General features: G+C 37.1%; 1 protein-coding gene across 1 annotated transcript; it reads left to right on the forward strand.

Annotated features, from left to right (window-relative positions):
* The first annotated feature begins 14,464 nt into the window (after positions 1-14,464).
* Positions 14,465-23,410, forward strand: LOC589571 (eukaryotic translation initiation factor 3 subunit I). Its single transcript, XM_030983070.1, is given in 10 exon segments — positions 14,465-14,590; positions 15,592-15,772; positions 16,684-16,719; positions 16,722-16,748; positions 17,069-17,218; positions 18,484-18,611; positions 19,671-19,784; positions 20,988-21,077; positions 22,163-22,329; positions 23,081-23,410. Coding segments are annotated over 10 exon segments (978 nt in total). The 5' UTR covers positions 14,465-14,587; the 3' UTR covers positions 23,163-23,410.
* The last annotated feature ends 591 nt before the right edge of the window (positions 23,411-24,001 follow it).

The following is a 24,001-nucleotide window of genomic DNA, read 5'->3' on the forward strand; positions in this document are numbered from 1 at the left end:
AATACAATTCTGAGACACTTTGGGACATTCCAGATGAGGAAACAAAGAAGATTGAAAATATTCATTTTTTGGCAAAATGATGAGCTAACCCCTTGCCATTTTTCTCAAAAAGTGACGATTTTCGAATTTCCCCCAAATTTGCCTTAACGCCCTTTTTGGATCAAATGGGATCAATACAATTCTGAGACACTTTGGGACATTCCAGATGAGGAAATAAAGAAGATTGAAAATATTCATTTTTTGGCAAAAATGATGAGCTAACCCTTGCCATTTTTCTCAAAAAGTGACGATTTTCGAATTCCCCCAAATTTGCCTTAACAACCTTTCGGGATCAAACGGGGATCCACAATTCTGAGACACTTTGGGACATTCCAGATGAGGAAACAAAGAAGATTGAAAATATTCATTTTTTGGCAAAAATGATGAGCTAACCCCTTGCCATTTTTTCAAAAAGTGACGATTTTCGAATTTCCCCAAATTTGCCTTAACGCCCTTTTTGGATCAAACGGAGATCAATACAATTCTGAGACACTTTGGGACATTCCAGATGAGGAAACAAAGAAGATTGAAAATATTCATTTTTTGGCAAAAATGATGAGCTAACCCCTGCCATTTTTGTCAAAAAGTGACGATTTTCGAATTTCCCCCAAATTTGCCTGAACACCTTTTTGGGATCAAACGGGGTTCCATACGATTCTGAGACACTTTGGGACATTCACGATGAGGAAACAAAGAAGATTGAAAATATTCATTTTTTGGCAAAAATGATGAGCTAACCCCTTGCCATTTTTCTCAAAAGTGACGATTTTCGAATTTCCCCCAAATTTGCCTTAACAACCTTTTCGGGATCAAACGGGATCCATACAATTCTGAGACACTTTGGGACATTCCAGATGAGGAAACAAAGAAGATTGAAAATATTCATTTTTTGGCAAAAATGATGAGCTAACCCCTTGCCATTTTTCTCAAAAGTGACGATTTTCGAATTTCCCCAAATTTGCCTTAACGCCCTTTTTTGGATCAAATGGAGATCAATACAATTCTGAGACACTTTGGGACATTCCAGATGAGGAAATAAAGAAGATTGAAAATATTCATTTTTTGGCAAAAATGATGAGCTAACCCCTTGCCATTTTTTTCAAAAAGACGATTTTCGAATTTCCCCCAAATTTGCCTTAACACCTTTTAGGGATCAAACGGGGATCCATACAATTCTGAGACACTTTGGGACATTCCAGATGAGGAAACAAAGAAGATTGAAAATATTCATTTTTTGGCAAAATGATGAGCTAACCCCTTGCCATTTTTCTCAAAAGTGACGATTTTCGAATTTCCCCCAAATTTGCCTTAACAACCTTTTTGGATCAAACGGGGATCCATACAATTCTGAGACACTTTGGGACATTCCAGATGAGGAAACAAAGAGATTGAAAATATTCATTTTTTGGCAAAAATGATGAGCTAACCCCTTGCCATTTTTCTCAAAAAGTGACGATTTTCGAATTTCCCCCAATTTGCCTTAACGCCCTCTTTTGGATCAAATGGAGATCAATACAATTCTGAGACACTTTGGGACATTCCAGATGAGGAAACAAAGAAGATTGAAAATATTCATTTTTTGGCAAAAATGATGAGCTAACCCCTTGCCATTTTTTCCAAAAGTGACGATTTTCGAATTTCCCCCAAATTTGCCTTAACGCCCTTTTTTGGATCAAATGGAGATCAATACAATTCTGAGACACTTTGGGACATTCCAGATGAGGAAATAAAGAAGATTGAAAATATTCATTTTTTGGCAAAAACGATGAGCTAACCCCTAGCCATTTTTGTCAAAAAGTGACGATTTTCGAATTTCCCCCAAATTTGCCTGAACCCCTTTTTGGGATCAAACGGGGTTCCATACGATTCTGAGACACTTTGGGACATTCACGATGAGGAAACAAAGAAGATTGAAAATATTCATTTTTTGGCAAAATGATGAGCTAACCCTTGCCATTTTTTCTCAAAGTGACGATTTTCGAATTTCCCCCAAATTTGCCTTAACAACCTTTTCGGGATCAAACGGGGATCCATACAATTCTGAGACACTTTGGGACATTCCAGATGAGGAAACAAAGAAGATTGAAAATATTCATTTTTTGGCAAAAATGATGAGCTAACCCCTTGCCATTTTTCTCAAAAAGTGACGATTTTCGAATTTCCCCCAAATTTGCCTTAACCCTTTTTTGGATCAAACGGGATCAATACAATTCTGAGACACTTTGGGACATTCCAGATGAGGAAATAAAGAAGATTGAAAATATTCATTTTTTGGCAAAAATGATGAGCTAACCCCTTGCCATTTTTCTCAAAAATGACGATTTTCGAATTCCCCCAAATTTGCCTTAACACCTTTTGGGATCAAACGGGGATCCATACAATTCTGAGACACTTTGGGACATTCCAGATGAGGAAACAAAGAAGATTGAAAATATTCATTTTTTGGCAAAAATGATGAGCTAACCCCTTGCCATTTTTTTCAAAAAGTGACGATTTTCGAATTTCCCCAAATTTGCCTTAACAACCTTTTAGGGATCAAACGGGGATCCATACAATTCTGAGACACTTTGGGACATTCCAGATGAGGAAACAAAGAAGATTGAAAATATTCATTTTTTGGCAAAAATGATGAGCTAACCCCTTGCCATTTTTCTCAAAAAGTGACGATTTTCGAATTTCCCCCAAATTTGCCTTAACGCCCTCTTTTTGGATCAAATGGAGATCAATACAATTCTGAGACACTTTGGGACATTCCAGATGAGGAAACAAAGAAGATTGAAAATATTCATTTTTTTGGCAAAAATGATGAGCTAACCCCTTGCCATTTTTCTCAAAAAGTGACGATTTTTCGAATTTACCCCAAATTTGCCTTAACACCCTTTTGGGATCAAACAGGGATCCATACAATTCTGAGACACTTTGGGACATTCCAGATGAGGAAACAAAGAGATTGAAAATATTCATTTTTTGGCAAAAATGATGAGCTAACCCCTTGCCATTTTTTCCAAAAGTGACGATTTTCGAATTTCCCCCAAATTTGCCTTAACGCCCTCTTTTGGATCAAATGGAGATCAATACATTCTGAGACACTTTGGGACATTCCAGATGAGGAAATAAGAAGATTGAAAATATTCATTTTTTGGCAAAAACGATGAGCTAACCCCTACCATTTTTGTCAAAAAGTGACGATTTTCGAATTTACCCCCAATTTGCCTTACACCCTTTTGGGATCAAACGGGTTCCATACGATTCTGAGACACTTTGGGACATTCACGATGAGGAAACAAAGAAGATTGAAAATATTCATTTTTTGGCAAAAATGATGAGCTAACCCCTTGCCATTTTTCTCAAAAAGTGACGATTTTCGAATTTCCCCCAAATTTGCCTTAACAACCTTTTCGGGATCAAACGGGGATCCATACAATTCTGAGACACTTTGGGACATTCCAGATGAGGAAACAAAGAAGATGAAAATATTCATTTTTTGGCAAAAATGATGAGCTAACCCCTTGCCATTTTTCTCAAAAAGTGACGATTTTCGAATTTCCCCCAAATTTGCCTTAACGCCCTTTTTGGATCAAATGGAGATCAATACAATTCTGAGACACTTTGGGACATTCCAGATGAGGAAATAAAGAAGATTGAAAATATTCATTTTTTGGCAAAAACGATGAGCTAACCCCTAGCCATTTTTGTCAAAAAGTGACGATTTTCGAATTTCCCCAAATTTGCCTGAACACCCTTTTCGGGATCAAACGGGGATCCATACAATTCTGAGACACTTTGGGACATTCCAGATGAGGAAACAAAGAAGATTGAAAAATTCATTTTTTGGCAAAAATGATGAGCTAACCCCTTGCCATTTTTCAAAAAGTGACGATTTTCGAATTTCCCCCAAATTTGCCTTAACACCTTTTTGGATCAAACGGGGATCCATACAATTCTGAGACACTTTGGGACATTCCAGATGAGGAAACAAAGAAGATTGAAAATATTCATTTTTGGCAAAAATGATGAGCTAACCCCTTGCCATTTTTCTCAAAAAGTGACGATTTTCGAATTTCCCCAAATTTGCCTTAACAACCTTTTTGGGATCAAACGGGGATCCATACATTCTGAGACACTTTGGGACATTCCAGATGAGGAAACAAAGAAGATTGAAAATATTCATTTTGGCAAAAATGATGAGCTAACCCCTTGCCATTTTTCTCAAAAAGTGACGATTTTCGAATTTCCCCCAAATTTGCCTTAACGCCCTCTTTGGATCAAATGGAGATCAATACAATTCTGAGACACTTTGGGACATTCCAGATGAGGAAATAAAGAAGATTGAAAATATTCATTTTTTGGCAAAAATGATGAGCTAACCCCTAGCCATTTTTGTCAAAAAGTGACGATTTTCGAATTTCCCCCAAATTTGCCTGAACACCCTTTTTGGATCAAACGGGGTTCCATACGATTCTGAGACACTTTGGGACATTCACGATGAGGAAACAAAGAAGATTGAAAATATTCATTTTTTGGCAAAAATGATGAGCTAACCCCTTGCCATTTTTCTCAAAAAGTGACGATTTTCGAATTTCCCCCAAATTTGCCTTAACACCTTTTCGGGATCAAACGGGGATCCATACAATTCTGAGACACTTTGGGACATTCCAGATGAGGAAACAAAGAAGATTGAAAATATTCATTTTTGGCAAAAATGATGAGCTAACCCCTTGCCATTTTTCTCAAAAAGTGACGATTTTCGAATTTCCCCCAAATTTGCCTTAACGACCCTTTTTTGGATCAAACGGAGATCAATACAATCTGAGACACTTTGGGACATTCCAGATGAGGAAATAAAGAAGATTGAAAATATTCATTTTTTGGCAAAAATGATGAGCTAACCCTTGCCATTTTTCTCAAAAAGTGACGATTTTCGAATTTCCCCCAAATTTGCCTGAACAACCTTTTCGGGATCAAACGGGATCCATACAATTCTGAGACACTTTGGGACATTCCAGATGAGGAAACAAAGAAGATTGAAAATATTCATTTTTTGGCAAAAATGATGAGCTAACCCCTTGCCATTTTTCTCAAAAAGTGACGATTTTTCGAATTTCCCCCAAATTTGCCTTAACACCCTTTTTGGATCAAACAGGGTTCCATACGATTCTGAGACACTTTGGGACATTCACGATGAGGAAACAAAGAAGATTGAAAATATTCATTTTTTGGCAAAAATGATGAGCCATTGCCATTTTTCTCAAAAAGTGACGATTTTCGAATTTCCCCCAAATTTGCCTTTACGCCCTTTTTTGGATCAAACGGAGATCAATACAATTCTGAGACACTTTGGGACATTCCAGATGAGGAAACAAAGAAGATTGAAAATATTCATTTTTTGGCAAAAATGATGAGCTAACCCCTTGCCATTTTTCTCAAAAAGTGACGATTTTCGAATTTCCCCAAATTTGCCTTAACGCCCTTTTTGGATCAAATGGAGATCAATACAATTCTGAGACACTTTGGGACATTCCAGATGAGGAAATAAAGAAGATTGAAAATATTCATTTTTTGGCAAAACGATGAGCTAACCCCTTGCCATTTTTCTCAAAAAGTGACGATTTTCGAATTTCCCCAAATTTGCCTTAACAACCTTTTCGGGATCAAACGGGGATCCATACAATTCTGAGACACTTTGGGACATTCCAGATGAGGAAACAAAGAAGATTGAAAATATTCATTTTTTGGCAAAAATGATGAGCTAACCCTTGCCATTTTTTTCAAAAAGTGACGATTTTCGAATTTCCCCCAAATTTGCCTTAACGCCCTTTTTGGATCAAATGGGATCCATACAATTCTGAGACACTTTGGGACATTCCAGATGAGGAAACAAAGAAGATTGAAAATATTCATTTTTTGGCAAAAATGATGAGCTAACCCTTGCCATTTTTCTCAAAAAGTGACGATTTTCGAATTTCCCCCAAATTTGCCTTAACAACCTTTTTGGGATCAAACGGGATCCATACAATTCTGAGACACTTTGGGACATTCCAGATGAGGAAAAAAGAAGATTGAAAATATTCATTTTTTGGCAAAAATGATGAGCTAACCCTTGCCATTTTTCCAAAAAGTGACGATTTTCGAATTTCCCCCAAATTTGCCTTAACGCCCCTTTTGGATCAAATGGAGATCAATACAATTCTGAGACACTTTGGGACATTCCAGATGAGGAAACAAAGAAGATTGAAAATATTCATTTTTTGGCAAAATGATGAGCTAACCCCTTGCCATTTTTCTCAAAAAGTGACGATTTTCGAATTTCCCCAAATTTGCCTTAACGCCCTCTTTTGGATCAAATGGAGATCAATACATTCTGAGACACTTTGGGACATTCAGATGAGGAAATAAAGAAGATTGAAAATATTCATTTTTTGGCAAAAAACGATGAGCTAACCCTTGCCATTTTTCTCAAAAAGTGACGATTTTCGAATTTCCCCCAAATTTGCCTTAACAACCTTTTCGGGATCAAACGGGGATCCATACAATTCTGAGACACTTTGGGACATTCCAGATGAGGAAACAAAGAAGATTGAAAATATTCATTTTTTGGCAAAAAATGATGAGCTAACCCCTTGCCATTTTTTCCAAAAGTGACGATTTTCGAATTTCCCCCAAATTTGCCTTAACACCCTTTTTGGATCAAATGGAGATCAATACAATTCTGAGACACTTTGGGACATTCCAGATGAGGAAATAAAGAAGATTGAAAATATTCATTTTTTGGCAAAAACGATGAGCTAACCCCTAGCCATTTTTGTCAAAAAGTGACGATTTTCGAATTTCCCCCAAATTTGCCTGAACACCCTTTTTGGGATCAAACGGGGTTCCATACGATTCTGAGACACTTTGGGACATTCACGATGAGGAAACAAAGAAGATTGAAAATATTCATTTTTTGGCAAAAATGATGAGCTAACCCCTTGCCATTTTTCTCAAAAAGTGACGATTTTCGAATTTCCCCCAATTTGCCTTAACAACCTTTCGGGATCAAACGGGGATCCATACAATTCTGAGACACTTTGGGACATTCCAGATGAGGAAACAAAGAAGATTGAAAATATTCATTTTTTGGCAAAATGATGAGCTAACCCCTTGCCATTTTTCTCAAAAAGTGACGATTTTCGAATTTCCCCCAAATTTGCCTTAACGCCCTTTTTTGGATCAAATGGAGATCAATACAATTCTGAGACACTTTGGGACATTCCAGATGAGGAAACAAAGAAGATTGAAAATATTCATTTTTTGGCAAAAATGATGAGCTAACCCCTTGCCATTTTTTCAAAATGACGATTTTCGAATTTCCCCCAAATTTGCCTTAACAACCTTTTAGGGATCAAACGGGGATCCATACAATTCTGAGACACTTTGGGACATTCCAGATGAGGAAACAAAGAAGATTGAAAATATTCATTTTTTGGCAAAAATGATGAGCTAACCCCTTGCCATTTTTTTCAAAAAGTGACGATTTTCGAATTTCCCCCAAATTTGCCTTAACAACCTTTTTGGGATCAAACGGGATCCATACAATTCTGAGACACTTTGGGACATTCCAGATGAGGAAACAAAGAAGATTGAAAATATTCATTTTTTGGCAAAAATGATGAGCTAACCCCTTGCCATTTTTCTCAAAAAGTGACGATTTTCGAATTTCCCCCAAATTTGCCTTAACGCCCTTTTTTGGATCAAATGGAGATCATACAATTCTGAGACACTTTGGGACATTCCAGATGAGGAAATAAAGAAGATTGAAAATATTCATTTTTTGGCAAAAACGATGAGCTAACCCCTAGCCATTTTTGTCAAAAAGTGACGATTTTCGAATTTCCCCAAATTTGCCTGAACAACCTTTTTGGGATCAAACGGGGTTCCATACATTCTGAGACACTTTGGGACATTCACGATGAGGAAACAAAGAAGATTGAAAATATTCATTTTTTGGCAAAAATGATGAGCTAACCCCTTGCCATTTTTCTCAAAAAGTGACGATTTTCGAATTTCCCCCAAATTTGCCTTAACAACCTTTTCGGGATCAAACGGGGATCCATACAATTCTGAGACACTTTGGGACATTCCAGATGAGGAAACAAAGAAGATTGAAAATATTCATTTTTTGGCAAAAATGATGAGCTAACCCTTGCCATTTTTCTCAAAAAGTGACGATTTTCGAATTTCCCCCAAATTTGCCTTAACGCCCTTTTTTGGATCAATGGAGATCAATACAATTCTGAGACACTTTGGGACATTCCAGATGAGGAAATAAAGAAGATTGAAAATATTCATTTTTTGGCAAAAACGATGAGCTAACCCCTAGCCATTTTTGTCAAAAAGTGACGATTTTCGAATTTACCCCCAAATTTGCCTGAACACCCTTTTCGGGATCAAACGGGATCCATACAATTCTGAGACACTTTGGGACATTCCAGATGAGGAAATAAAGAAGATTGAAAATATTCATTTTTTGGCAAAAATGATGAGCTAACCCTTGCCATTTTTCTCAAAAAGTGACGATTTTCGAATTTCCCCCAAATTTGCCTTTACGCCCTTTTTGGATCAAATGGAGATCAATACAATTCTGAGACACTTTGGGACATTCCAGATGAGGAAACAAAGAAGATTGAAAATATTCATTTTTTGGCAAAAATGATGAGCTAACCCCTTGCCATTTTTCTCAAAAGTGACGATTTTCGAATTTCCCCCAAATTTGCCTTTACGCCCTTTTTGGATCAAATGGAGATCATACAATTCTGAGACACTTTGGGACATTCCAGATGAGGAAACAAAGAAGATTGAAAATATTCATTTTTGGCAAAAATGATGAGCTAACCCCTTGCCATTTTTCTCAAAAAGTGACGATTTTCGAATTTACCCCAAATTTGCCTGAACACCCTTTTTGGGATCAAACGGGTTCCATACGATTCTGAGACACTTTGGGACATTCCAGATGAGGAAACAAAGAAGATTGAAAATATTCATTTTTTGGCAAAAATGATGAGCTAACCCCTTTTCATCAAAAAGTCGATTTTCCCAAGCTGAAAACCTTTTCAACAACGAGATCAATACAAACTTCTTTGGACATTCCAGATGAGGAAAAAAAGAAAATTTTTTTCAAAAAATGATACTAAATTCATTTTAAAAAAAAGTGACAACATCCCAAAATTAAACTTAATCCTTTTAACTCATTCTGAAGAACAAAATTTCCACTTAGGAACCAAGAAGAAAAAAAAATGAAAAAAACAAAAAGATTTAAAAATTGAACAAAAACCTTTTAACTTTTTTTACTTAAAAAAAACACTGAAACCCAAGAAACGAAAAAAAACATTTCAAAAATATGAGCTACCCTTGCCATTTTTCTCAAAAGTGACGATTTTCGAATTTCCCCCAAATTTGCCTTTACGCCCTTTTTTGGATCAAATGGAGATCAATACAATTCTGAGACACTTTGGGACATTCCAGATGAGGAAACAAAGAAGATTGAAAATATTCATTTTTGGCAAAAATGATGAGCTAACCCCTTGCCATTTTTCTCAAAAAGTGACGATTTTCGAATTTCCCCCAATTTGCCTTAACAACCTTTTCGGGATCAAACGGGGTTCCATACGATTCTGAGACACTTTGGACATTCACGATGAGGAAACAAAGAAGATTGAAAATATTCATTTTTGGCAAAAATGATGAGCTAACCCCTTGCCATTTTTCTCAAAAAGTGACGATTTTCGAATTTACCCCAAATTTGCCTGAACACCCTTTTTGGGATCAAACGGGGTTCCATACGATTCTGAGACACTTTGGGACATTCACAGATGAGGAAACAAAGAAGATTGAAAATATTTATTTTTTGGCAAAAGATGAGCTAACTCCTTGCCATTTTTTCAAAAAGTGACGATTTTCGAATTTACCCCAAATTTGCCTGAACAACCTTTTCGGGATCAAACGGGGATCCATACAATTCTGAGACACTTTGGGACATTCCAGATGAGGAAACAAAGAAGATTGAAAATATTCATTTTTTGGCAAAAATGATGAGCTAACCCCTTGCCATTTTTCTCAAAAAGTGACGATTTTTCGAATTTACCCCAAATTTGCCTGAACACCCTTTTTGGGATCAAACAGGGTTCCATACGATTCTGAGACACTTTGGGACATTCACGATGAGGAAACAAAGAAGATTGAAAATATTCATTTTTTGGCAAAAATGATGAGCTAACCCCTGCCATTTTTCTCAAAAAGTGACGATTTTCGAATTTCCCCCAAATTTGCCTTACGCCCTTTTTTGGATCAAATGGAGATCAATACAATTCTGAGACACTTTGGGACATTCCAGATGAGGAAAAAAGAAGATTTAAAATATTCATTTTTTGGCAAAAATGATGAGCTAACCCTTGCCATTTTTCTCAAAAAGTGACGATTTTCGAATTTCCCCAATTTTGCCTTAACGCCCTTTTTTTGGATCAAATGGAGATCAATACAATTCTGAGACACTTTGGGACATTCCAGATGAGGAAATAAAGAAGATTGAAAATATTCATTTTTGGCAAAAATGATGCCATTTTTGTCAAAAAGTGACGATTTTTGAATTTCCCCCATATTTGCCTTAACATCCCTTTTTTTGGGGTACAGAGCACAATTTTTTTTTTTTTTTTGCTCCTGACAATTTGAAAATCGCGCCTGCCGAAAATTCGCTCAGTGGGGGGGGGGGGGGGGGGGGGGTAGTGAGCACATTTTTTTTTTGATCCTCAAAAAATTTCAATTTGCACCCCCCCCCCCCCCTTTTGAGCGCCAGGGGGGCCCAACCCCCCAAAAAGGTAAAAACCACGTGATTTTACATGATTTTTTTTTCTCAAGGGGGGGCCGGGCCCCCCGGCCCCCCCCCCCCCCCCCTCCCTGGATCCGCCACTGGTCCAAAGACAGTCCTGAGTCAGGACTAATATTTAGCATGTTATTAATTTTATACCACTCTTATATTCTCTGAAATGTTTCTTTATTGAGGGTGACTTGAAAAAGTTAATAGCTTGGAAGGGAGGGGGTGCACCTGCCCACACGCGTCTACCTCTTGGTTGCTTTGATCCATTGCCCCCCCCCCCCCCCTTGCACGGATACAAATCGACACCCTGGTCCTGACTGTTTGCTAGAATCATCCAAATATGTTTCCCTTTCATTTGAATATCAAGTTGAACGCTAAGCTTAATTGCACAGTTAAAAAACAAAGAGAAAAGGCTAATAAATAATTATACACAAATAAAAAAAGATGAAAGATATAGTCGGGAAGATAGTACGCGGTCGTCCCTGCATGACGGTAAATTTATGACCAGTCGATTAGGTAGGCCTACAGTTTACATACTGTGGTCTATACAGTGAAGGAGAAGGAGAAATATGGACGAGGAGAGTAAGAGACCGAGGAGGAGGGTAGAAGCTAGATAAGAAGAAAATTAAGTGGCAGAAAAAGAAGAATACCAGCTTACATTCACTTTACAAATCGTCTTGTATCATTATTATTTTTATAAATATTTCTTCAGATTCCCAATGTGCAAGAGCGAATTGATGAGGAGGCCGCAGAGTAAATAAAAGACAGGAGGCTTAGACGTTATGTATAAACAAAAAAGAAAAGAAATTAAAGTGGAGTCGAAGAACTGAGACCAGGGATCGGATGACGGGTGCTACTATAAAAGAGGATCATTCATTCATGCAGGCATTCACAGTGTTATATCGAAGGGCATGTCGTGGCAGCTTTGCTCTCTTGGACTTTGAAGTATGGCATCACTGAATCCCCGGTCATAATCATAAGCTCATCAGTCTGCACAAAAGAACGGATTTATGAATGTTATTGGGTACATGCAGTTTCTAAAGGTTGTTTTCCAAAATGAAAGAAGGTTAATAATTCCGAAAATGATTAGGTAGTAATGTAATTCCCCAAAATGATAAGGATTAGATGCTGCTTGTAAGTGAAGGGGGGGGGGGGGGGGGGGGGGGGTAGGGGGGGGGGGGGGGGGGGGGTGGTAAGAGGACACTTTTTTTTTTTTTTGGTCTCGAAATTTGAAAAATTGACATTTGGCTCCGTTGGGGGAGGGGGGTAAGGTCACCTTTTTAGGTCAGCCATGGGAATAATCCCTGTCTGTGCACAATATTGTTTTCAAGAATATAGAATTTGTGTATTAATTTTAGAATTTTTATTTATTCATTCATGTTATCTATGTCGGCCTAGTTTTTATTCATTATAAATTCTTTATTAGTTCATTCACTCAAAATATTTGTATTTAATTACCCAATCATACTATAAGATCGCAGTGCGAAAAATTACATTTTATTTTTAAAAAGGGCAAACAAATCCTGATTGGTTTTAAGCACAATCTAATTATGCAAGACTGTAAAGACCTTTGATATGAAAAAATCAACTATAAATGCGAATGAGCAATAAGGTGGTGGGGGGGGTTAAGAAAAATTTGCTCTAAAGCGCTTTAAATTAGGGGTGCATGGGCACTTCTCTCACCTGAAAAAGAGTTACTCACCAGAATCAGTTTCTTACTTTCTGTTGCATGAAAATGGGCACTCACCAGAAACAGTTTCTGGTGAGTGCCCCTTTTCAGGTAAGAGAAGTGCCCCAGAGATTTGAAAAGGCATTTATGAGATTGGAAAGGGGCATTTTGTCGAAATTAAAGGGGCACCCATATCAGCTTTAAATATCGGCCTTTATCATTGGTGAAAAAGGGGCAGTTATGAGAAGGGAAGGGGTTTTTAATGGAAAGGGAATTGAGCACTTATCAGAAAGAAAAGGGCACTTATTAGAAGGGGAAGGGGGCAATTATTACAAAGGAAAAGGGGAACCTCTCATATTTGAACAGGGGAACTTACCAAAGACGAAAAAGGGTACGTATGAAATTGGAAAGAGGACACATTGCAAAGGAAAAGGGGCACCTGTCAGAGTTTAACAGGAGAATTTATCAAGAGGTGAAAAGGGTCATTTATAAAAAGGGGGAGGGGCTCTTATTTAAAAAAAAATCTTATCACATGAAAAAGGGGGCATTTATTAGAAAAGATAAAGGGGATGTGCCAAATTATAAGGGGCACTTATCTGAGGTGAAAAGGGACAATTATTTATAAGAATGGGGAGGGAAACGTGTCAAACTAAAAGTGGGCACTTTTCCTATGAACGAGGAGCACTTTGAGGTGCCGTATCTGCTTGTCGTGAAATTTTTTCGACAACCTTCATGGCAGATCGGGGGTAAGGGGAGGGGGAAGGGCATGGACGACTCTCCCAGTAAGAAGATTAAAGCCCCACTGTACTACTTATAGCTACATGCGCTTTGCGCCCTATATCATGAAAGCAAAAATCGCGGGTGACCATTGGTCCCCCCATGATCCCCTTTTCTTATGATAATTGAGAGCTAATTTAATGAGATAACCACCTGTCCGAGTGACCATGGATGGAGGTCTAATCCCTCCTGGCCAAACTAGTTCAATGGGGCTTTAAAAGAAAAAATAGGCCCTTAAACCCCATTAGTCAGATTTTCGCGGACTATTATCTCGCTTGTTCCTCTAGGCCTAAACCCATCACAGATCCATGAACCCGCCCTAGCTAGATTGGTGCTAGAATAATATAATTACATCAGACCAAAAAAAAAAAAAAAACTGTTGTGCGCACTATCTGGAAAATGATTTAGAATTTAGATTGTAGAGGATAAGTTACCTCTTAAATCCGTCTCTTAATCCCCTTCTCCCAATTCCCCCCCCCCCCCCCGACAGTATAGAGTTTATTGAAATTGAATCAACAACTTTTGATTATTTCCAATAAAAGACATACAGAAACAACAACCTGTCTTTAGAAATACATGTACAATCATGAATGTAGTTTACAAAGTAATCACTACATATGGAGTTGGAATCATTCCACTAGTATTCTCATGTAGCTCTATAATCTCTCCATGGTATTATTTATACCCAATAATCATGCATAGTATACACGCGACTATGGCGCAATGCCTTTTAGTCTACAAACACAGACCCTGTAAGTACATGTTTGTATCTGACTGTGCAGTAGATCATCCCATTTACGTAGTGTACGTTACAATGGTTTGCGTGTCCCCTCCATATCAATCCCTAGAAATTCAATGTGCAAAATAATCATAGTGTTGAATTATAATAATAATGAACAAGAGTGATTGTGTGGCACCTCTTGGAAAAAAAGCAATTAAACAGACAAACCAATATTGAAATAAGTAAAACACAACTAAATAATGAAAACAGACCTGTTTGGAGCCAGAAGGACTTTAAATCATATCCGGGATCATATTATATAACAACGAGTCAACGTCCATTTCACTCAAAACAACTTTAAATTGGTGCATGCTCACAATCTTTGTGCTAATCTAATTTTATTTAATTAAAAACGCATAGTCGAAGACTAGTTTAGTACGCGCGGTGTGGATGCATGTGTTGTGAAATTTTACCGGCTGTTATCGGATAAAGGTCATATTTCTCAAATTTAGCGCTGACATAATTTTTCAAAATGGTAAAGTATGATATTTTGTTTTATATAGGATCGTATACGTGAATTTCTAATGAGGTATTTGATAATCTTGTGAATAAAAGGAGTTATAAAATAGTCGAAATGAGACAGAGAGTGCGTGACACAGAGTTGGATATATGGGCATGATGGGGTCGGCGGTGGGATGAATCTGACTAAACAGTGCACAGTGCAGTGTGTAGACTGTGGTGCACTGCATGTAACTTTTGTTATACATGTATCTAGACTCTATCGATATGCTCCTACTTTACTAGTGCCTAGGAGTGGTTGAATGATGGAAGATTGATGTTGACTAACGAGCCGTGTGATCAGATGAATATAAGAATCAAGATAAAGAAAAAAAACGCAAGATCAGAAGGCGGCGTGAATTAGGATCGTCAGCATTAACGAGGCCGGATATCCTTGTAAATGCGGACATTCTCGTAAAGACGGACTTATTGCGTCCTTAAAAAAATAAGTATCATCCGCATTTTAATGGGGATTTAAAAAGTAACAATAATTATCAGCAAGACTTTGTTGCCCCGACGGAGAACTAAAAACAATAATTATCTGCAAGACTTTGTTGCCCCGACGGAGATCTAATAACAATAATTATCGGCAAGACTTTGTTGCCCCGACAGAGAACTAAAAACAATAATTATCGGCAACACTTTATTGACCTACGAACATCTAAAACCAATAATTATTGGCAAGACTTTGTTGTCCGTATCGGCAATGAAGTCTTGTCAATAATTATTAATCTAGGAGTTCCGTAACGGCAATGAAGTGTAAAAAAAACCAAAAAAAACACATGTTACAAATTGCACCAAAATAATGGTTAAACGGAGCGAGAAATGCCAAAAGGTTTTGATGAATGCGGTCGTTTAACCGTCTGTTAAATGTTTTGACTCGGGCTTAAGATGAAACCATGTAATCGGTCACTTAATACGAAGTCACAAAATAATCTTCTTCTTCCTACTTTTTTGTCCTTCTGTGTTTTCCTTCAGAAACCTATTGCTCTCTTTGGACACGAGAGGTCTGTCACTCAGATCAAGTACAACCGTGAAGGTGACCTTCTGTTCTCCACAGCTAAAGACACAACGCCTAATATCTGGTACTCAGTCAATGGAGAGAGGTTGGGAACGTTTGAAGGCCACAGTGGAGCCGTATGGTGCATCGATGTTGACTGTATCCTTTTACTATTGACTTTCTACCCAGCTCTTCAAGGGATTGGGTATTTTTGTCTCAGATTCTGAAACAAAATCCTGGATTTAACTCATGCTGCAATCATAATTATAAACCTTTAGGTCAGTCAGGAACCTTATGTCTTTTACAAGCTGATTATCAAGATATTTATAATTGAACATTGAAATTTCAAAAACGTTTTCTCAACAGTTTTTTATAACACTACAGTCTTTTGGGTAAAATGAGCATGGTAAAACCGGTCCCTCAAAGATTTTTACTTTTCAAAGGCACTTCATGATCATTTTTAAGCGACATTTCTTTTAGGGCTTCAATAAAACACAATATCATAGACACTGATAACACGTAGGGCCATGCATCTCAGATTTAACATTGTTAAACGATGCCTTTAAGATTATAGTCAAATTGCTATTAAAATAACACAAAATTAACCACCAGAAAAATTACACTATGGGCAGCAAGACACTGCTGTGATAGAGGAAGCCACTTGTGTAGGGGTGAAATTGTCTTCAGCGCTCTGAAAAGCATTTTGTTTTTCTTGTGATGGGGGAAGAGGGGGGGGGGGGGGAGAGCATGCAAAGTATCAATCTGCAATATACACAGTTAATTGCAAAATGATTGTGACCAATCCTGTTTAAAAAAAAATTGGAGGGGGGTGGGGGTGGGGAGATGGGTTGTACTTTTGTAAAAGCACCCTGGGGCCAGTTTCTTGAATCTGTCATAAGTTGAAAATTTGTAGACATCCCATGTTCATCTTATAACACACGTTTCAATGGGATGTCTAATGGGATGTCCAAGAAGAAGACTTACGACAGTTTCGTGAAACGGGCCCCAGTTGTCTACATGTACAGATTGTATACATGCCATTAGACAACCTTAACTATGTTAATCATCAGGGGAATCGCAGAAAGCAATTACAGGGAGTGCAGATAACACATGAGGATGTGGGATATCAAAACTGGTAAGAATCTGAATGACTTTCTAGTCCTACCTCAAACTATCTTCTCCTTTTTTTTTTCTTGTGGAGTAAATTTTCTACTTACCGTATTTAACAAAAAAAAATGAAAGAAGGAAGGAACTAGACCGAGAGGGAGACCCAGAATCAACTGGGAAGAGAATGTCAAGAACTGGAGTGGACTAAAACTGCACCAGAATGGCAGAAGATAGAGTGGAGAGATGTTGCAATCAACCTCCAAACCTGGAGAAGATACTTAGATGGATAGATTTGCTAAGTGGGACCTATGGTTAGAGCTCATTCGTCTCTTTCTTCTCTTCTTACAGGTAAATGTACGACACAGCTGGAATACAAGTCCGCTGTTAGGACATGTGGATACAGCTATAGCAGTAACATCTTCTTCACAAGCACAGATCGTACTATGGGGCAGACCAGTGATTTATGTGTGTATGATCTTAGAGATCCTAGTCAAATAGGTAAGCCTATATTCTTCTTCTTCTTCTTTTTTTTTTAAAAAGTATTTTTTAAGACCATTCAAGGGTATAACAGGTGTCGGAATTATGAGAAAATACGACGTGATTCTATCCATCTTGGATTGTAGAGCTGTATTCAAGGTTTGATAGTTATTCACTTGAATTCACTGTTTCTCAAGTAAGTAGTAAAAGGAAAACATTACTGAGCACAGATCTTCTTCTTCTTCTTCTTTATGTGCCATGTCCCGAGATGTTTGCGACCATGGAATGGCACAACTCTCTGCCCCGTATTCTATGAAGTAATTCATTCTCCCCAAAATTAATTCCACTTTCAGAAATCCCACTCTTTAAGCTACTCATCCACAGAATCCTCCTTCTACCCCTACTCCTCCTCCCCTCGATTCTTTCAGTCAGTGCAAGATTTTCCAAACCATTCCGAATAACATGACCCAAGAAGCTCAGCTGGCGACCTCTTATATTATTCAAGGTTGCTGGTTACTAACAATTTTGTGCTGAACAATGGTGTAAACACTGAATTACCCCTGCTCTTGCCTGTTGCTTGAATGATTTTGCAGTGAACCTAATGCACAGGCTCTGTTGCAGTAACCTGGAAGACGAACGAAAATGACTTTAGCAATTGGTGGCACTCTATACTGTTAGTTAATTCATTCATTTTGTGTATGAAATATACACATTCACAAGAAACTTCAAATTTAATATTAATTACTTGTAGTTAAATTGATTACATTTAATGAAAATGGCATAAGAGAACTTCAGATAAAACCTAATTGGCTTTGTGAAGCTAATTTAACTTGGTACTTAGTGTTGAACTCTCAGTGTTACCAAGTGTACAATTATACACCATAACTAAAATTTCATTAGACTACTTTCTGGTCATGCTGCTTTGTGTGTTAATTGCCATTTTAATAAGAATTAAAGCTTCAGAGTTCACGAATAGCTTTTGACTTTCACAAAAAGTATTACTCCAAACATATATTACATACAATACTCGACCCAGGTGTGGTAAATGGGAACCTGGCAGGAATTAATTCCTTGAAATGCTGGAGCGCTTTAATGGCACCTTGGCTAAAGCTGGGGTAATTTCAGTGCGCCTCGGAATAGAATTTCTAGATAGACGGCGCTATAGAAATGCCTATTATTATTATTATTCATTATTGCAATAGTAACTTTGTGTCATTAAAAACCGCCCTTGGCAATGAAGGGTATTACTTACTACAAAATGTTTTTCCTGATTGATTTATTTCTAGAATCTAACAACCCGTTCATGAGGTTACCAATGGATACAGCTAAGATCACATCAGGTATATGGACCTTCCAAGACACAGCTATCCTGACTGGTCATGAGAATGGAGAACTAACACTTTGGGATATCAAGGTAATTATTATTTCCAAATTATTCGTTATCAGCCAAAGGAGAATTCTACACAAGTAATAATACTGGCACTATGAATATGTCGGACAAAAATTAAGAGGACAAAATATACAGTTCGTCATTCTACCCTCAACAATTGCTGTGGTAAACAAAGGAACATCCCTTCACTGCTATTATGTAAAAATGTATAGAACAGGTGAATATGCATGTGACATCTGTTCTACACATTTTTACATAATAGCAGTGAAGGGATGTTCCTTTGTCTACCACAGCAATTGTTGAGGGTAGAATGACGAACTGTATATTTTGTCCTCTTTCTTTGTCCGTCATGTTCATAGTGTGGATATCTTTATAGGGCTCATGTTCACCACGCTCATGTTCACGCACATGTTCATCAAGATGTTCATCTTGCACTTAGCCAATAACAAAGGCCAAGATAAATCTTTATCTCACACACTGGGCAAGTATCAGAATCACAGAAACGTAGAGCAGCAGAAGTGATAGCAAGACGCCCTCACACACAGCCTGGCGGAAATCATCGAAATCGATGGATAGCGCCAACAAACCCAGCAACAACAACAACAACAACGCAAGGTGCTGGAGGTGTTCCAGTATATTACTGCTCTAGCTAGACTACCAAGTTCATTGCTCACAGCTTTCAAGGAATTCTTTCCTATATGTCTCAATATATCTCCTGTGTGGAGAGTGGCACGTTTAGCTTAATGTCTTGCCATAATTGATTTTGATGCATGTATGGAATACTTAACTAAAGCAGCCAAATAATTAGTCTTTACAGAGGCAAGAGTTGAATTTTCATATTCATTTTCATTTTGTACTATATATGTGTAATTATGTGTATGCTCAATATTACAAATGCGTTTCCCTACATTTTTTTTTTAATAGAGAAATGCATCTTAGTATCTTATTTGGTGCTGAAATTGTTGTGAAATTAACCAAATTTATCTCTGAAGGTTTATCAGACAGGTGAAATTGATGAGATTAAATTAATTCTTATTTACTCAAAGAGATTTCTTCCAACCCTATTCTTTTTTCAAACCTTAGATGCAAGATTGCATAGGAAGCACACAAGATATTCATCAGAAGGCAATCAATGATATCCAGAAACACAGCAAGTATGACATGATAGTCACAGCATCTAAGGATTGCACAGCTAAGGTAAGATTTCAATTCATTCAATTCAAAATGGGTTATTTCAAATAAAGCTGTCATCGCGGCGTTTAGTCGAATTTAAAAAATTTACAAACAAAATTAATAACACATAATGTATTTATAACGTAGCATAACATGATATATTGAATTTGGAAAATAAATCAGTCTAAATACAAGAAATATAGCTTATTGCAACATATGGAAAGATAAATTAGAAAGAAATCTGAATTAAATAGCATAAAGTAACATAGTTCTACTGAAATCATGTGAAAGAAGAAGGACTGAAGTAAGCAATAAACGGTAAACGGAGCAAGTGTATGTGGTGGAAATATCGAGAGTAAAACTGAAAAGTGAGGAGTAACGTTTGCAAATACACTGTAACTGATGAAAATAAGATGAAAATGAAAGGAAATTTGAATTAACCATAGGGCACTGTACTGCAGTGACTGAATAAAATGTTGTTTGTGTATTATTTTCATCTGTTGTATTCTGTTTCTATGGAAACAAACACCTGCATTCTTCAAGAAATATGTGAAAATTAGGTTGTGAATTTTTACCCATTTGCTGCATTGTAATTAAAATGCTTATTTGAATTCTTTAAATGTGTTTAAGTTGTTGTTGTTGATGTTGTTTTTGAAAGCAAGGTTTTGGGGTCTCCTAGAGCAAGTTTTATTGTAAATTTACATAGACATACTAATATTAAACTTGTCTGCTTAAATGAAAAGAGAAATCAATGCCCCAAACTTGTCAGCAGGGCTTAAATTAATCCAAGGCCGTGGCCGTGGATGCCCTTTTGATTGGCCTCAATGCCCCTCTCATTGGCCTTGGAGATTTTTTGTGCCCATTCCAATTCTTCCTGTTTGTGCTGTAATATAGGGTTGTGACCTACATAAAAGTGGCCTTGCCCTAAAAATGTTGAAATTTAAGGCCTGTGTCAGTATTCATACTTTATGAATTGGTTGAATATCGTTTGACTGTAGATTTTATCAACTCATTGTAATCTTTGATTATTTCTTGTTTTTGTTTTGATCAGCTCATTGAGTTCTTTAATTATTTCTTGTTTTTTTGTTTTGATGAGCTTGTTGAGTGCTTGGATTATTTCTTGTCTTCGTTTTTGATCAGCTCATTGAGTTCTTGGATTTATTTCTTTTTTTCGTTTTGATCAGCTCATTGAGTTCTTTAATTATTTCTTGTTTTTGTTTTGATAAGCTTGTTGAGTTGCCAGACCTGGTACACATGAAGACATTCAAGACAGAGAGACCCGTTAATTCAGCAGCTATATCACCCATTAAAAATCATGTAAGTAATTTCGCTTCTACATCATTCAACATGGTCTACTGTTTTACTCTGGATTACCATTATCTCTCTCTTTCTGTCTCTCTTTCTGTATGTGTATGTGTGCATGTGTCTCTCTCTCTCCCCCTCTCCCGCTCTCCCCCTCTCCCTCTCTCCCTATCTCCCCCTCTCCCTTTCCTCCCCTCCCCCTCTCCCCCTCTCCCTTTCTCCCCCTCTCCCTTTCTCCCCTCTCTCTCTCTGTCTCATTTTCTCTCACTCTCTCTCTCTCTCTCTCTTGTCTCCTTATCTCCCCTGTCTGTCTGTCAGTCTGTCAGTTTGTCTCCAGATTGGAGATTCAAATTGAATTGAATTTAATTGAATTTATTCCTGACTTTCATAACAAAATTATACAAAGTGTAAGAATACAAGAAAAGATTCTTACAAATAAGGATTAAACAATAAAATGGAAAATACACTTAAAGAAATTACAAAGTGGTTGGATCATCAAAAAGTTACATTAACTTAAAGGTAGATGACCCTATGCAAAAAACAAAACCTAACACAAAAAAAAGAGACAAAGAAATAATACAATGGTTATTACAAACATAAAAAGAACGGTTGTCATATTCAAAGCCTTTGCATTAGGCAAAGTTTTAGTTTATGTTTAAAACTTTTTAGTGATGCAAAACCTTTCAGTTTCAGAGGTAGTGAAAGCTGTTGCAGCTCTGGTTGCTTACTTACAAGCATACACATGCTTTCTTAGCAGTCAGGTAAAACAAACCATCCAACCAATGATGACCATTCATGTATGTGACCTTCGTAGTACACAAGACACATTTATGTAGCAAATACCCCCATATAAAACCAAAGTAACCCTTGGAGACCGTCATTTCTTTGTGCTACCCCTAGATTATGGAATAGATTACCACTAGAAATAAGGAAAGCCCCATCACTAGAATTTTTTTAATCAAGACTGAAAACCCACTTGTTCATGTAGTATGTATAGCACAGCATTTATGAGCTCTTGCAGCTCAGTAGAATATATCCACATAGTTATTGCACTTTATAAATGGATATATTATTATATTATTTTTGTAATATTTTGGCAGGTCTTGTTAGGTGGTGGTCAGGAGGCCATGGATGTCACAACAACTTCAGGAAGGATTGGTAAATTTGACGCCCGCTTCTACCATGCGATCTTTGAGGAGGAGTTTGGCAGGGTCAAAGGTCATTTTGGTCCGATCAACAGCGTGGCTTTCCATCCCGATGGAATGGGGTAAGTTGACAATTAATTGCAACAGAGATTTTGTTGAATCAGACATTCATGAAACGTGTAACTTTCGCAAGCCTGAACTGCTCCAAAAATTCTGGTTTTACAGTATGGTAAACAAATGTATCTTTTGGGTGACCTGGAAATCATTTCCCGAAACCGTCATAAGTACAAGTCCACCTACATGCCAATTTATGGCGTTAAATTTGTATAATTGTTTCGTAAAAGACTGACCTGTTGTATAGTGTCCTCTAGTTGGTTATAGTAGAAATGGGAACTGTGGTTTGTGCCAACCAGCAAGAGTTTGTCGTAATGAATCAGAACCATATAGATGATTTGAACTCTCTTCTCTTGTTTTAAAAATATTCCAACCTCATTATTATCAAATTTTATCCATACACAATAGATTTTATGTGCAAGAAAACTCTAAAAGTAGGTTTATTAAGGCATCATTTGCTGTATTTCACATTGAGATCATACTGTACTTAATTTGTGGGGGAGTTTTTTTATATTCTATTTCTGTATCTGTAGTTAATTCCATTCAACTGAATTGTATTGTATTAGTAATATTCTATTTTATTTTGTTGCTTTTAAGCTATTGAACATGTTAATAATTATACTGAGTTAGGCAGCACCACCTGTGGGCTTAGAACCTGTATGAAGCGCCCTATATATGTAATTATTAATATTATCATTCAAATAGTGATGATTTTTAATAATTTAACAATTCCCCCCCCCCTGTTTTTCTCACTCACAGATACAGCAGTGGAGGAGAAGATGGCTACGTCAGGGTGCATTCTTTTGACCCTAATTATTTTGAGTTTGAATTTGAATATTAGTTCTAGTGAAATGTCTCCCTTCATTTCGGTGTATTTTATGTTTTTTCTGTACAGACCCCAAACCCACCATACTTCCATTCTACAAAACCATTGCCTACCGGGATAGGATATACGAATATTGACTGCTTTGAGAGGCACGGTCATAGCTATTGCCAGAACTGGTCTTAAAGCTGGGCCCAATTTCACAAAACTTGTCATCAGTGACAAATGACAGTTTTTGTTATAAGCTAGAGAAATCCTTGCTTCTGATTGGTTATCAGCAGATTTGTCACTGAATTTTGTCATTTGTCATTGAAAAAAGGCATTGTGAAACGGGTCCCTGTACTGCATAGTGCAGTCTTGAGATCAAGAGGCGCTATAGTTTTAACCTTGACCTCCAAATAAGCAGTCAATATTTGTTTTATATACTGCATCCCCATTATCGATTCTCAAAAAGAGATATTTCAACGACTATGCCTATTAAAATGTATTTATTTGTTGACCGAAATGAACTTTTCTTGTCTAAGAGCATTGTGCTTATCCATTATCAAGTTTACATTGTACTTGCGTGTAGAATTATGCCCGGTCACTATTTTTCACTATATACTGCCCATCAGTCAATAGCGAAATTTCATGTCGGTAGCTTTGACCAATCAAAGGCCTGGATCTTCATATGCGGTATATAAATAGAACTATTAGAATCTATGTAGGAAAGTTAATTTACAGTAATGGTCAGTCAAGGAGGTCAAGTAAACTGAATATATGCTAAAGTTCTGATACATACATAACAATATGTATATAGAACATAGAGTCAGTTTGGAGCCAGATGGGTGTTAACTCATATATTTTATACATATTGT

Source organism: Strongylocentrotus purpuratus, unplaced genomic scaffold, assembly GCF_000002235.5.
Source record: "Strongylocentrotus purpuratus isolate Spur 01 unplaced genomic scaffold, Spur_5.0 spur5_scaffold_13, whole genome shotgun sequence".
NCBI classification, from domain to species: domain Eukaryota; kingdom Metazoa; phylum Echinodermata; class Echinoidea; order Camarodonta; family Strongylocentrotidae; genus Strongylocentrotus; species Strongylocentrotus purpuratus.